General features: G+C 39.3%; 1 protein-coding gene across 1 annotated transcript in view; it reads right to left on the bottom strand.

The window, feature by feature from the left end:
* Window positions 1-15,237, bottom strand: part of ARHGAP21 (Rho GTPase activating protein 21) — a 64,130-nt gene that overhangs the window by 19,763 nt on the left and 29,130 nt on the right. Inside the window, 1 exon segment of the mRNA XM_009074023.1 lies at window positions 9,110-11,060. Coding sequence (XP_009072271.1) covers window positions 9,110-11,060 — 1,951 coding nt within the window.

Raw genomic sequence — 15,237 nt, 5'->3', positions numbered from 1 at the left:
AAAATTACTCAACATACAATTTCCCAAACTGCATGCATTGAAGATAATTGTACTTGAATAATTATTGGCTTTCGGAAAGCCATACCCAATTCATGGATTAGATATGTGTTTAATGATGCCCCTGTAGTATTTAATGCAATTTTGGTTACTCATGGATCTTGTGGAATTGTAACAGTGATTGATCTTTGTAAAAAGCTCAGCCTTCTGCAGAAGGCTACAGAGAGGTAGTTGCTTCTTGTCTCGAAAGCAAAGGGCCAAAAGAGTAAAAACATCTTCATTCAACTGAAGCACACGTGAAGGTCTCTATAGACTGAGATAGCATCGACCTGACAGCGACTGCAACAAATATTTTAACCATTACCTATTTCTTCTATAATTCTCTCAAACAACAGGTTATGGCTTTGGGGATGTAATTTAAGAAGGAATCTTACATGGCAAATTCATCTGCTTATGCCAGAAAAGAAGGCACAAAACTATCAAGTACTTCTAAGAAGAATTAGAAAAGTTATCTTTTCTTTATGGAAGGCCTGACAGGACCTGCCAGTGACACCAACAGACCCTGCAGCAAGGCTGGCTTTAGAGGCACTCCCTTACTTTTAGCCCTTTGTCAACAACTGTTTTGCACACCACATCCTTGGCCTATCCAAGTACTTCACAGGACACAATACCACAACAGGCTCTGCACTGTTACAATGCACCACATCACCTTCCTCTTAACTATTCTAAACACAGCAGATGAAAGCTTTATAATCTTGTTCTCTCTTTAATACCCCCTCTATGCCTCTCAGTTTAGATTTGCTCCATCTTGCTATTTGCAGCACTTCTCTTACAGTACAGCCCTCTGGACCAGAGTGCCCTTCCTTGACCTCAGCATCAGGTGGGATACAAGGGGTGAAGAAACACCTGCTGAGGCACAAGTGGAGCAAGGGAGAGCAGAGTTGGGGGACAGAGGCTGAAAGGAAGAGACACCAGTGAGAAGAATGCAGAAAGGAAGGAGAGAGAGTGGACAGGATGAGAGAAAAGGATCTTCATACACACACAGGCAAGGAAGTTAAAGTTCTATTTCCAAGAAATGCCAGAAGTAGTTGAATTTCAGATGAACACGGGCATACCAATATAGACCATTTTTCTTGCCAGGAAGACAGTCAAACAAAAAAAAACAAAAAAAAAAAACCCCATCTATACAATTTCACCTGAGTAGTGAGGACAGAAAAAAAACAATAAACCAAAAATTAATTGTTAAATCAAAAATAAACAATTTGGAACTTAAATAAAAAATAAACAATTTGGAACTGACCCTGCTATCACATAAACCAAAAATTAATTGTTAAATCAAAACTAAACAATTTGGAACTTAAATCAAAAATAAGCAATTTGGAACTGACCCTGCTATCACACGAGACAGCACAAAGGACTAGTAAGTACCCCACAGCAGTGACTTTTTCTTACACATCTCAAAGTACAAGCTCCTGCATCTTATACTTCAATTTGCAAGGGTAAAAGCTCTAATGAGTAAGACTTCCAAGCGTAAAACACACTATTTGGACAGAAGATAGAAATCAGGACTTGCTACCTCATTTTCCAAGAAAGGACCTTTAAAAACCCTTTTTGTTAGTTTTTAAGTACTTTCAGCACTGGCAGCACTAACTGTCTTTACAAAGAACTTCTTCATATATCTACTTTACGTAATTATCCTCATGTGGCCAAAAGAATAGAATGGAAACATGTCTGCATGCTGAGCACATTCATTTCTCTAAGCCCCAGAAACACAGGACTGGAACAAGCCTCCTGAATCATCAAATCCAGTCCTCTGCTAATGCACTCATGTAAATAATATGTTTGTTATACTGACTGAGTTTCACACAAACAGAAAAGGCTTCCCAAGGTTATTTCTTCATGTGAGATTATTCTGAAAACCTGATCTATGACAGTCTGTTGCTTATTTCAGCGTTAATGCATGTATAACTATCTTTCTAGCCAAAGCAATTCTAAAGACGCCTGGCTTGCAGTATTACCCCATCACACACACAAAAAATACAATTCTCAATATACTTTTTTTTGGCCAAAACCCCTGAGAGCATTCCCTTATTACCTGCGACTATTACTTTAAGTTATAACGATATATTAAGGATGATATATGCTTTGAAAATATTACTCATTAGCAAACAAATCTGATGCTTCTACTCAGCTAAAACTCTTCTAGACATTATGAGTTCTTGCTTGCAATTTTAAGTTGTAATTTAAAAAGTATTTTTGAGTTACAGAAGCATTTAAATGGTATTTAAAATACTAATTTGTAATTTTGTGTTTTGGCTGCTATACTTTAGAATACCACTACGATTTAAAAATTGTTCTTTGGATAAGAAACACTGAAATTTTCAGCCTGGAGCAATAGTGATTTGGCAGGCCACACTGCAAAACCCTGGAAAAAACCAACCAGAAGACTGATGTTTATCTTAGAAACACTGATGACATGTTAAAAGCTGTGCCAGTGCTATCACTGTAATAATGGAAGAAATAGTCCTCAAAAATGAACATCTGTCAGCTCTAATCTCTACTGCAGTTACATTTATATTTTCAGTCTGGAATAGTTAGGCAGTAACTTGTAGAAAATAAAATTATCACAATAGCTGAAGATTTTCATCCTGACTGCTCGCAGTTTTTGGTGAAATTAAAATTTCCTTACAACGTGCCATATCAGCCATCTGTATTCAGCCACCATTTGCTCTCAAGGTAGCCACACATTTTGGGGTGACAAGCCACCATCTCTGAGAAGTCTGAGGTTCTGAATTTCTCTCTGCTTGATGCTTCTCTCTTCTCACGAGGAGAAAACAGAACGACTACATTCTTTTAAATGTTTCTTTACTGTGTGTGAGAATATTTCTACTTGTTTCCCTTAACTTTTCTCTATTCCTACCATCCTAACCCTTTTCATAGTGTGTTGTGCAAGTATATCAGTTTATTTTGTAGTTACTTGGAGTACTTGGAGTTCTGTACAGGATTAGGATTTCAAGGCAGGTAGTGGTAAGGTAAACCCTATACACCTCTACTTCCAGCATTAGAGAAGATAAAAATGCCATCACATGTGCAATAAAGAGGCCTGAGAAGTTTAACTGAGTGTTTTAGAAGGTTTCAACTCATAACTCCTTAGCCAATGTACTTAGAAAAATTTATAAAAGTAACAGAAAAAAATAAAAAGAAGGTTGAGCAGAATTCACTGAAAACCAGTTTAATCTACCCCATCTGTTACTCAACAAGTACCCAAATACTTTTATTTATGACAGAAGCTTATAGAAACATAGGTACTGGAATACAATAAAAAAACCCACCTCTCTGTTTTTGTAAACTAGCATGAAGATCAACTCTTAAAGGTGAACAGCAGAGACACCCTGCCCTGACTACTAGCACAGAAATTGCAATGATGGTTTGCCTGCACTAAGGGTAGAACGAATAGAGAGATTTGCTGTGAGGCTGGTGAGGCACTCTAACAAGTTGCCCAGAGAACCTGTGGATGTCTCCTCTCTGGAAGTGCTCCAGGCCAGGCAGGACAGGGCTTTGAGCAGCCCAGTCAAGTTGAAGATGTCCCTGCCCATGGCAGAAGGGTTGGAACGAGATGGACTTTTAAGGTCTCTTCCAACCGTTCTGTGATGCTATACGAGTGACACTGAACAGTGAATCAAGACCAGCAGTATAGGTTGGTCACTCTTAAAACATTTGTATCACCAATGCAGTCAGCAGAAGACAGGTTTTAGAAAACCACATGCACAGAGGAAATAAATACCAGGTAGTTTAAGCTGTGAAACTCCTGGCAAATCTTTATTTAAATCAATAGAGGGCATGGCTAACAAAATTTTACTGCAATACAAAAGAGAACGGAGAAATTTATGGAGCACTTAAAATCACATTTGTCTCAGAGATGTTGTAAAGTGCAAATGGTTGGAGTATATAGAGTACCAACATCAAGCACCAAATATCCTTGTCCTGTTCTTCTACCTTCCCTTAGGTATCTGTTTCAGTCAGAGGGAGAACACTCATTTTTACATTTCAGTGTTACCAAAGTCTGGTCATATATTTTTATCTAGTTCATTTTGTCTCAGTTATTCACAAATTAATAGTGGAATGAAGTGACCTAAAACTTTTCTAGGGTAAGGATGTACTAAATATTTTCAAAATGGGATCACACCTCTGAGGAGAAGTATTTGTACTTACCTGATGCTACTACATGCCTAAGAGAAGAGCTCTGTAATAGGATGACTACAAACTTTATTTTTTTAAAAAAATTAAACTTAATGACTATGTTTCTTTATGTTAAGGATTTTAAAAATATCCATTTAAAACTAATTTTAATGTGACAACCTACTGTGAAGCTGGAAAGAATATCCACCCAGTAGCAGTGGCCAAGGCACTGCACTGTGCTGGCAGCTAGACACACTACAATCCGGTTAAGCATTGAAGCAGCTTCTCCATTTCACTCCTATGGGTTGCTCATTCTACTCAGTATGGGAGATTTTTCTTTTACATTGCTTTCTACTCTACAATAAATAGTGCAAGAAGTAAAAAAAAAACTTCCAACTTTGCTGCACATCTCAGACATGCACACGACATCTATGTCTAAGAAATGTTATTAAAATAACTATGTTCTGCATCAATCATTTCTCAACAGTTACAAAAATCATAGAATCATAGAACAGTTTGGGTTGGAAGGGATTCGACCCCTCTGCTGTAGGCAAGGACACCTTTGACTGGACCAGGTGTGCTGCTTTGAGCTGAAGTAGAGTTAACATTCTTCACAGAGGCTAGTATGAGGCTATGTTTGGGTTTTGTGCAGAACACAGAGTTGATAATGCAGAGATGTTTTTGTTATTGCTGAGCAGAGCTTGCACAGAGTCAAGGCCTTTGCTGCTTTCCATACTGCCACACTGGCAAGGGAGCTGGGGGTGCATGGGAGACTGGGAGGAGACACAGCTGGGACAGGTGACCCAAACTGACCAAAGGGATATTCCATACCATAGGACATCATGCTCAGTATATAAGGAGGGGGGAAGAAGGAGGAAGGGGGGACATCTGGAGTGATGGTGTTTGTCTTCCCAAGGAACCGTTACGTGTGATGGTCCCTGCTCTCCTGGAGATGCTGAACACCTCCTGTCTGTGGGAAGCAGTGAATTAATTCCTTGTTTTGCTTTGCTTGTGTGTGCAGCTTTTGCTTTCTCTGTTAAACTGTTTTTATCTCAACCCATGAGTTTTTGTAGCTTTTACCCTTCTAATTCGCTCCCCCATCCCGTTGGTGGGGGAGTGAGTGAGAGGCTGTGTGGGGCTTGGCTGCTGCCTGGGGTTAAACCACGACACCAGGTTGCTCAGAGCTCCATCCAACCTGGCATTAAACACTCTCAGGGATGGGGCATCCACAACTTCTCTGGGCAACCTGTTCCAGTACCTCACTACCCTCACAATCAAGAATTTCTTGTTAACCTCTAATCTAAACCTATCCTCTTTCAGTTTAAAGCCAGTGCTCCCAGTTCTATCACTACACATCCTTGTAAAAAGTCTCTCTCCATCTTTTAGTACACCTTCAGGTACTGGAAGGCCACAGTTAGGTCACCCTGAAAACCTTCTCCAGGCTTAGTAACTCTGGTCCCAATAAGGACCCCTGAGGGACACCACTTGTCACTTATGTTCATCAGGATGTTAACTAGCATTCTAATTTCCATTCCAGGTAAGTTAACACATCTAAAAGATTACCCAGTAGGTCAGAAATTTATCATCTGCTGTTCTCTAACAGAGAAAATGTCTAAAAATTACAAGTCTGAAAAATGTACATTAAACACCACAATTTCTGATACAGTCACTGATAAAGACAACAGTATTTTTATTAGTCCAGAGAACACATGAGACCATTTCTGGGTAAAAAGAGTAAACTGTCATTAGACTCACTGGTACAGTTTGAAACAATAGAAAGCATTTCAAGAACAGAATCCTTCTTTGGACCTGAAACAGAAACAGCAGCTTTCTGAGCTAACCACAATACCCTGCATTTAGGAGCACATGGAAAGTCCTGAAGCCTGCAATACCAGAGTTTATCTGTAAAGCTTCATCATCCCCCAAGAACATGTGCTTACCTGAAGAGGAGTTTGGATACATAGTATCTTGCCTAGTACTTTCAAATAAATCTGTTTCTCCCATAAAAGATACTGCATCAACTCACTAGGTCTGGTCTGAACAGATCTCTCATTTCTATTAGCAAATGAAACCCAAAATTTCATCTTGCTGCTTCTGAACTGCATTTTGTGAAATGACTAATGCCAAAAAGCAGTTCTTCATCAACCCACCATGATCTCTGCAAGCATCTACTCTAAGAAGGCTCGATGGAAAACTGCCTGGATTTCTGTTTGTGGTGCTGGACACCATACTACTTGCAAAGACCTAAAACCATCCTGATATTGTGCTGTTCTCAGGAGTGGGCTAGTCACAAAATACCACTGCAGGAGCCAAGTGTTCCTGGCTGAATCTCTACCAAAATATGGTCTGGCAATATCTATTACTTTTAACGAGCAAGACGTGCTAACAAAAATAAACACACCACAAAGTATTTTAAATGGCTGTAATGTAACCTTGGAAGGTATTTGTTTCACTCCCCCCAACTTGCATTTTTTTCACTACTCCAAATATCTACTGTACAAGTAACTTCAGTAAGTTTAGATCTGAAATGTACTGAATCTAATAAAAATCTAAGAACTGACTGAAACATAAGGGAAGAAGAACAACTGCCAACTCCAAGGCATCTTCACTCAGTAACATCCTTCTCAACCATCAGAAGGCAAAAACACCTAAAACAAAACCAAAAACCCTAAACCAAAACACACAATTCCTAGTGATTCTCCATCAGGAGAGTTAAAAAGCCTTTAACTGAGTTTCAAAGCAGATCTAGGGTTTTACTCGCCTGATTAAGTAAGGCTTTTAACAAGTGAAGCTGCAGATAGGCATCATGACAGTGGAACAAGCTAAGTCAGAAGCACGTACATGAATTCTAACTTAGAAAGAAGGCCACTTTTAATAGCATTTATTGCTCTTCCTATTCAGAGGGGGTTATTTCCTCTTCAAGGTGCTGGAGATATAGTGGAAATTTTTCACACCACCTGTACGGGCACAAGAATTTCTTGCTAGGAAGACAGCCACAAGTACCATGGTGGCTCAGATCATGCTCAGGCTTTAGAAACACCAGGTTTTAGCATTTCTGAAATGTTCAGAAGGTTTCAGTCCAAGAGGCTAAGGAGCTCCTAAGAATTCACTCCCATGTGGTGGCGTTCTGCCAAGAGGCTGCAATGGAGAACTGCTCAGCTACCAAAATGTAGGACAATTGCCATGGTTAAGGCTTCTTTGAACTGTAATCATCAAATTTCTCTAAAATACGGAAGCAAGTCACACGGGTAAGTCTGTGTGGCAAATCTTTGTCAAAAACAAGTGTAGAAAAGGTTGGGCTTGACTTTACTAATCGTGACCTGACTTTTACATGACATTTAAACCATACAGGATTACAAAACTCCCAGCGAACACCATAAAGATCTAAATCAAGAGCCCAACAGTGATTTTAGGGAAAGCACTAAAAAATCCTACACAACGATCAGTTACATGCCTTACAAACACGTGCTAATCTTTAAAGAAAGACTGGCAGGGTCTAAAGAAGAAAATTGGACTGGATACTTGATGCACCCAGTAATAACAACAACAAAATCTATACAACTCCCATTCAAAAAGGAAAACTCCAAAGCTATCTGCTTACCTAAGAAAGCATTTGAACATCTTAACAGTATTCTGTCAAAAGAACAGAATTACATCTTTTGTATGATTTCCATTCTTCAATGAACACAAACCTTCACTATTTTTTGGTTATTCATTTTAAACTAGTAGCAGATATTATAGATAACACTAGGGGAAAAAAAGCACTGCTGCAGATCCACAACAGAAGACAATTATGCTAAAGCAATGTATCTGTAACTCCCTTAATCTCTTGTGTAAAGAAAAAGATAGAGTATTAAGAAGAGCTGTTTTCCACATATGGGAATTTGGGAATCAAAATTACGTATTTTCTAAATACTTCTTCTACTAAATTCAAGAGCACAGAATCGAGTATAAGAAAAGAAAACAACTTGCGTGGAAAGTGATGCAGAGACATCCAGACTCCAAAGAATTAAATCAGCCACAATGAAAGAAAATCCCACCCAACAACAGCAAGGCAAAGACAACAGAGGCATTGACTACTTGAGTAGAACAGAAATGCTCTGCCACTGAATCTGTCTTCACAAGACACCAATTGCTCACACATCCAAAACTCCATTTTTAATTATATGATTCCTACGATTTCCAATCCTTCCCTGAGTTCCTTTTTTTCCAAATTATCTCTAACGAGCTCAGCTCCCCTCCTATAAGCACCCTGTAATCTCAACCATTTGTATCACAGCACACACGCAAATATTTGTCTTCTCAGATTCTGCTTTCACAAACCCTTTCATTCATATCGACATTAGCATCTTTTCTTGCAAGTTCACTCCATTTTATTTCTATCCTTTCACCTGAAACAACTCTCATCTATTCCCTGTCTCAGAATGCTTTCACCACAGCTATTCAGCTGACAAACTTTTACCTGCCCCCACAAATCACCTTTATATGGATTTGCATCTGTATTCTCTTTACTGGATTCCAGATACATTTTATACTAGAGAAGTAATAGTATTTGAAAAGTGATGCAATTGCTAGTTGTCTACATACATAACATCAGAATGTTATGAGGAGTGCTAACCAGATGCAGTTATGTAACATGGACTTATCCAGGGGGTTAAGGAAAACTCGAGAAAAATATTACATCACTAGGGGTTTTTTTCCTTTTTTACATTCACTCATTCTCCAGGACCTTCAAACAGAGAGATAGGTTTTTTTCCTCCACTGAAGAATATTTTTAGTTTTGCTGACCTAAAATTATCCTAGATGAAAAAAAATTTCCCATGTCCCTCAACCTCAGGGTTCACAGTAACAGCAGTCAGCTACCTGGCACAGTGCTCTCCATCACCTTTAGCAGAGAAATGCATTTGATGTACACTGACATAGTTTAACTCACCAATAAATGGAATAGAAGCCAAAGAGTCACCAGGTGGGCTGGATCCTGATGCTTTCCTTTCTTCTATTCGTTTTATATGGACTTCTCTCCGAGCATCGTTAGGTAACCAACAGGTAGTGTCCGAGGGTGCCTCTTGATCATTTACAGCAAGAATATAGGACTGATGCCTCAAAGGCTGTGGAGTTTGGAGGCCAGAAGGTGATTTGTCCCTCATGACCACCATGTCTTTGTCAGTTCCCTGAACATCTGCCTGCAGACTTTCAGACTCACGGACATCTTCCCTTTCAAAACCATGAATCTTTTGTCTGATGGAACCATCTACATTGTCAGAGGTAGTTGAACTCTCACTTGTTGGCTGAAGGAGTTTGGCAGAAGCTAGAGAGAGAGAGGAGGGTTGTATGGTTTTACCAGTTTCTGTCTTGTGATCTGGGGCACCTTCTGCTCGAATCCTTGACTGTTGGTTTAACAGACCACTCTGATGCAAGTGATTTACTGTTCTTTGGTCTTTGCTGGCGATAATATCCAGGCCCTGGTTAAGGGGAAACGATGGTTTTGCTGCATAGGGAGCAGAGTTCTTCAGAGAGCTACTTTTAGAACTTCTGGCTGGTGTGAGAGACAATCTCTCTTGTGAAACACTTGCAGGTTTAGAAACTCCCCCAGGAGTTTGCAAATCTCGAGAAGACTGTAATATTTTAAGATCTGGTGAAACTTTCTGAAAGTGAGAACCAGGCAGAGAAGCTCTACTGCCTGTTCTCCTGTTGTCTGAAATATAAGCATTCGGGGTCACAGGAAAGTTTTGACCTCGAAGGGACATATGAAATGCATGCTGTCTAGATCTCTCATAAATACCTCGCCGATCATCTTGTTCGGTAAACCCTGTCCACTTGTACGTTTTTCTCCTATCTCCATTCGTATCTGCAATCATATTCTCCGAATGAAAATTTTCTAGCACTTCACCCTGTTTGCTGAGATAGTCCCATGACCGAGCCCTGTGATTTCTAGAATTAACTGAAGGTGAAGTTAGAGTATCTTGTGAAGCACTTCGTGGCCACTCTTTCATCAGCATTGGATCTTCAAGTCTTTCCTGGGATACACTTCTCTGCCGGATGTGAACAGACTGTGGAACCCTGTCATGAGAGGTGCTCCTGCGTCGTACCTGAGAAGCAGTGCGATTTGGCACCACTTGATTATAATCAGTTGTATTCTGAGAAGCTGCTCTTAAACTATCTAACCTTTCCTGGATTGTTCGGGAGCCATACATGTACATGCGCCTATTGTCAACGTACTCTTTGTAAGTTTTGTAGGTCTTCCAGTCTATGTGCTGGTGGGAGGTTGGAGAGCTGTAATGATTAGTAGAGACTGAGGGCGAGTCTGTGGCTTGAGTAGGAGGCCTAGTGCTTGGGATTCCTTCTGGACATACTACATAATTTGAAGCTTTACTTACTGTTCCAGTTGTATCAACTGGCCTTGTTATAGGAGTCTGGGGAAGTACAATGGCAGTGGACACTGAAGATGATGGTGATGTGGTCCGTGTTTTTAGACTGGTTTGATCTTTTAAGCCATATCTTACTTCCTCTGTCCTGTGTGATGGACCAGCATGATTATTTCTACAAGATGGCAAATCTACAGCCTTCTCAGAAGGCACAATAACAGTCCTTACAGTTTCATTGCAAACACATACGGCTGTATTTGATTTTGCAATGTCTGTTGGTGATGGAGGCACTTGTATTTCCATTCTGTAGGCCCTCTCTGGCTGTGTCAATGCCCGTACTGGTCTATTGACTTGCTGCTTCCCCAGTGAGAAGTCAGAAGATAACTTGTCTCCAGCTTGTGCCTTAACAGAAGCTGTGGATGTCAGGCGTGGATAACATATTGGTGGTGGTTCAGGTATGTTGTGGGCATTACCACTGTAGGCTTCATTGCCTTTCAGGTAGGCATCTTGGGAATATGCCTGTGAAGAAAAGATTAAGTGAGTATTCGATAGCGAGGGAGATGAAAAAGTTTGCCACCTAGTATGTGCATGATCAAGCTTCAAGAGAGAGAACACAAGCTCAAAATTCACGCTCTTCTCTTAGAGAAAATGTTAGTTAAATAGATAAAAACAGCATTCCATCCCCTTAGTGAGCAGAAACAGAACAAGCAAAATCATTACAAACATTCCCTCCCTCCACAATTAAAAAACTGAGCACCAATTCTAGGAAATACTGCAGGTAGGGCACTGAGGCAGCTCTCTCAAAATCCCTGAGCACAAAACACAGTATTTTTCTCCCCCCTTTATTTTGCTTTCTACAATGATGCGTTCTTCCCATTTAAGCTTCACATTGCTGGAAACCAGAATTTCATAGCAATGGATAGGTTAAAATGCTGCATAATAAATTCAACCAGCACTAGAAAATTCTCTACTCACTTACTGTATGAAACACCTCTGTTCACTTCTGTAGTACATATGAAAAGTACACACAAAGAAATATACACACACAACTCCACTAAGATGTCTTCTACATAAAAACTACTGTTCCTAAACATGTAGTGAATAAATTCAAACAGCAACATCTTTGCTGTGAGGCAACACCCTATAAGTCATCTTAGATTTTACAGCAGACAGCAAGTACATGGCATTCAAATCTTACTGCAAAAACATTTCTGATATTTAACATTTTTAACTTCAAGATACAAACAGCATGAAAATTCAGACATATCCACTACTGTCCACACAGTACTGAAACACAAAGTCAGATGTCAAATGAATTTCCTTAGTGCACTTCTTTGCACCTTTACGCATTAGAGCTTGACTCCTGAGAAAAAATGGTCATATCATGCTTAGTATGTTTCTGCAGCCTTTTAGACAAGCAGCATTTGTCATTGTGAAATTAACAGAACATCCAAAATAATAAATCAATGAGAATAAGTCAATGAGAAGCACACAGCATACTTAAATGATATCCTATTATTGAAAAACTTAAGCATGACTTTGTTCAGTGTAAACATAATGAAATCAAGAGCCAATGCAGAGCCTGCCAACATAACAGAAGATTAAAATAATTTCTCAGGGCTTTTACACGCTTATACATGGCATCATTTCCCCAGCATTTCCTGTCCAAATCATAACATGCTCAATTCCAGAACATTAATGTGCCCTGTCTTAACACTAGACAGGTTATAAAAGCCCAGGTGCAGCCATAAAATTAATACAGAGCAAAGTACAGAGTAGGGCGAGGCATTTACGATACTGCTGCAATGTTACACGAGCATTAGTGAAGTGCAAAATATTAAAGCACATTCAGAGGAAACAGACCAAATAACACAGGCACAAACCACAAATCAAGAGATTAGCATTATGAAGCAAATTCAGCTCGGACTATCTAGCTCATTTCCAACAAACTTGCTGTTTCATACTCCTGCTTCTCACAAATCATTAAGAAAAACATGCCTTACAAAACCATCAGAGAAATGGCTACTGTGCATTTCTTACCAGTGCTGTGACATCCTTTGTAAACTGCAGCTGGCAGAAAACAGGAAAACACAGTAAAGGCTGCTTACAGATGTAAAGACAGAATTATCTTGTCATATTGATGTTGACTACAGCAAGCTAAAAATACAACTACACTGATTTCACTGGAAGGTACCAACAGAGGTAAAGGGCAGTAGAGCATAAGAAACAACTTCATCCTCGTTGTGAGCATGTCCATCTCAGGCTTTTATTTGCTCCTCGCGTTTATCCTGTACCCTTACAGGAAGCAAAATACATTTGTGCCATTTTGCCTTGGTGCATCCCTACAGCTGCCTGCAGAGTGCTCTGGCTCTGTGCAACGAGACTTCCCTTCCACTACAGCAACATTACTGTCTCTTGTTTCCCCTGGGCTGCGACCATCCCTGCTTCCTGGTGACGAAACAAGGCTTTATTATGCATTTCAAACAGCACGCCCCTTCCCCACATATATCTCAACATGACCACAAGCTGTCAGCTGACTGCAGCTGCTTTCGTGTTGTACGTCTGAAATGAGAGGAATGATGCTGCAGAAACACTCTGCTCATGTGATTTGTATTTTTTTTTCCTTCACTCGTAGTAAAAAAAAACAAAAAAAAAATTCAAACCAGGTTTCCACCGGCATATTTAACGGTAGGAAGGAACATACAGAGATAAATATTTCGACATCTTTAAATGAATAGCTATTTAAGACCTTGATTTAAAAAAAAATTTATATTGAAAGAGATGCTGAAGACCTAGAAAACAGATCGAGCGAGATCCTACTGGCATGCAGGACAAAAACAATCATACCCCCCCACACCATAAAATAATGATCAATTTACACAATTGATAAAACAGTTCAAAACCTGGGATGTGCCCAGAAAATACACCACATTTATGTTTTTGTAAAACATTCCCCTGACAAATAATGCTTCATTGACTTTGACAGCAGAAAGGCTGAATTCCAAAACCGATGTGATGCGATCGTAGCTGCAGACTACAAATGAATATAAAAATCAGTTCTCAGCTCTCAACAAAATTTAGCACAGATATTAAAACATCACCTTCAGAAGACATTCTCACAGGGTCCAAAATCAGATCAGCTAGGCTTTCTCCCCCCGTAAAGAGTATGTTTCCAGACAGACAGACTGCCAGTTCTGTGTAAGGCTGGAAAAAATGCTTTGATGATGGAAAGTGTTTCTCCATTTAACCTCATTTCACACACTTCCCAAGAAATCACTGAAACAAAACTGAACATTCTTCCAAGAAAGTTTATAAATAGGTCTGGGATACTTCCCCCACAAAGAATATTTAGGATCTTTATTTCATAATTCTGATTAAGGGCTGACAGAGAAATAATGCAACTTACAAAGAAATGCATGGATCCGTTCTGAATGTCACACTCAATGATGCGTTATCAGCCTTTTTGCTATGAAATATTTTATTTGCTTTAAGCAAAAAGTGATGGCTATGTTTTTAAAAGAGGTTTAGAGACTAAAATTGTGAAATACATCAACATACTTATTAATTCATACGCTGCTTTGACACTTGACATATTTTGCAACTATATATAAAACACTGCTTGATTATTACTCTCATCTCCCTTTAGTTTCTCTAATGATAAATCATGTGAGAATGCTACCTTAATGTCTAATTGATTCTAACAGAGGATATACTCTCAAAAATGTCATTAGAGTATGGCCTAAATTTGAGTCCTCCAAAAGCCTGAAAACAACAAAAAAAAATTATTTGCAACCTAAAAGAAGAAAAAAGTATTTTTTTTAATATCCAGATCAGTGATGTTCCTGATTCAGACCCTAGCCATGCCACTTGGAATTCCTACAGGAGCTGGATACTCAGCAGCTATTCAGAAATCCCAGCATGATCCAAAAAGCGGTCTTGATGTTTTACAAGCTCTTTCCCACCTTCTCAAAACAACAGCAGTTATGGAAAGCTTACCATACAAATGCAACAATTTAGAGTGACATTAACAGCTCTGATGGATAACAGCCCTGCAACAATTACTAGAAGAAAACTGCTGTGCTTATGGTAAGAACTCAGCATGTTTCCAGTTACTGGGTACAATTTCTTCCCCACCTTCCAATCTGGTTTTGTTTGCACTAAGTTTGCAAACTCCTATGGCAAAGAATTAATTTCTTACTGCGAATCTGTAGAAACATTAAGGGTTTAACTCATCAGGTAATACATTCATTCCATACCATAAATGAAATACATTTTAAAGCAAATAAAGCCTTTTACAAGGTATTTCATTAAACATTAAAATTCAGCTGAAGGGTTTTGTTCACATTTTTCCCCACTTATTTTTATGCCATCAGACACTAGAATAGTAACAGCCAAATGTCCAAGGATTGCTCTGGGAAAGAATCATGGTGAAACCCTGGACTTTTCAAGAGCTCGAACCAACCATGTCCTACCCCCATTAGTCCAAATCCATAAAAACATGCAGCTGCTTGCTTCACTGAGGATGAATGTGCTTCACTACACTTCACCAAAGAATGAATAATAACACTGATTTCAACAGAACTCCTTGCAAAAGTGGAGATAAGCATTTTGGTGCATCAGAAGCTAATGTGCCCAGCACCTCGCAAGACTGACCTTAAGGCATTCTTCTTTCCTTCCCTGACCAGTTTGGCTTCAG

The sequence above is a fragment of the Acanthisitta chloris genome, unplaced genomic scaffold (assembly GCF_000695815.1).
Source record: "Acanthisitta chloris isolate BGI_N310 unplaced genomic scaffold, ASM69581v1 scaffold17494, whole genome shotgun sequence".
Taxonomy (NCBI): domain Eukaryota; kingdom Metazoa; phylum Chordata; class Aves; order Passeriformes; family Acanthisittidae; genus Acanthisitta; species Acanthisitta chloris.
The sequence above is the reverse complement of the archived record's forward strand: the minus strand, read 5'-3'. Positions and strand labels throughout refer to the sequence as shown.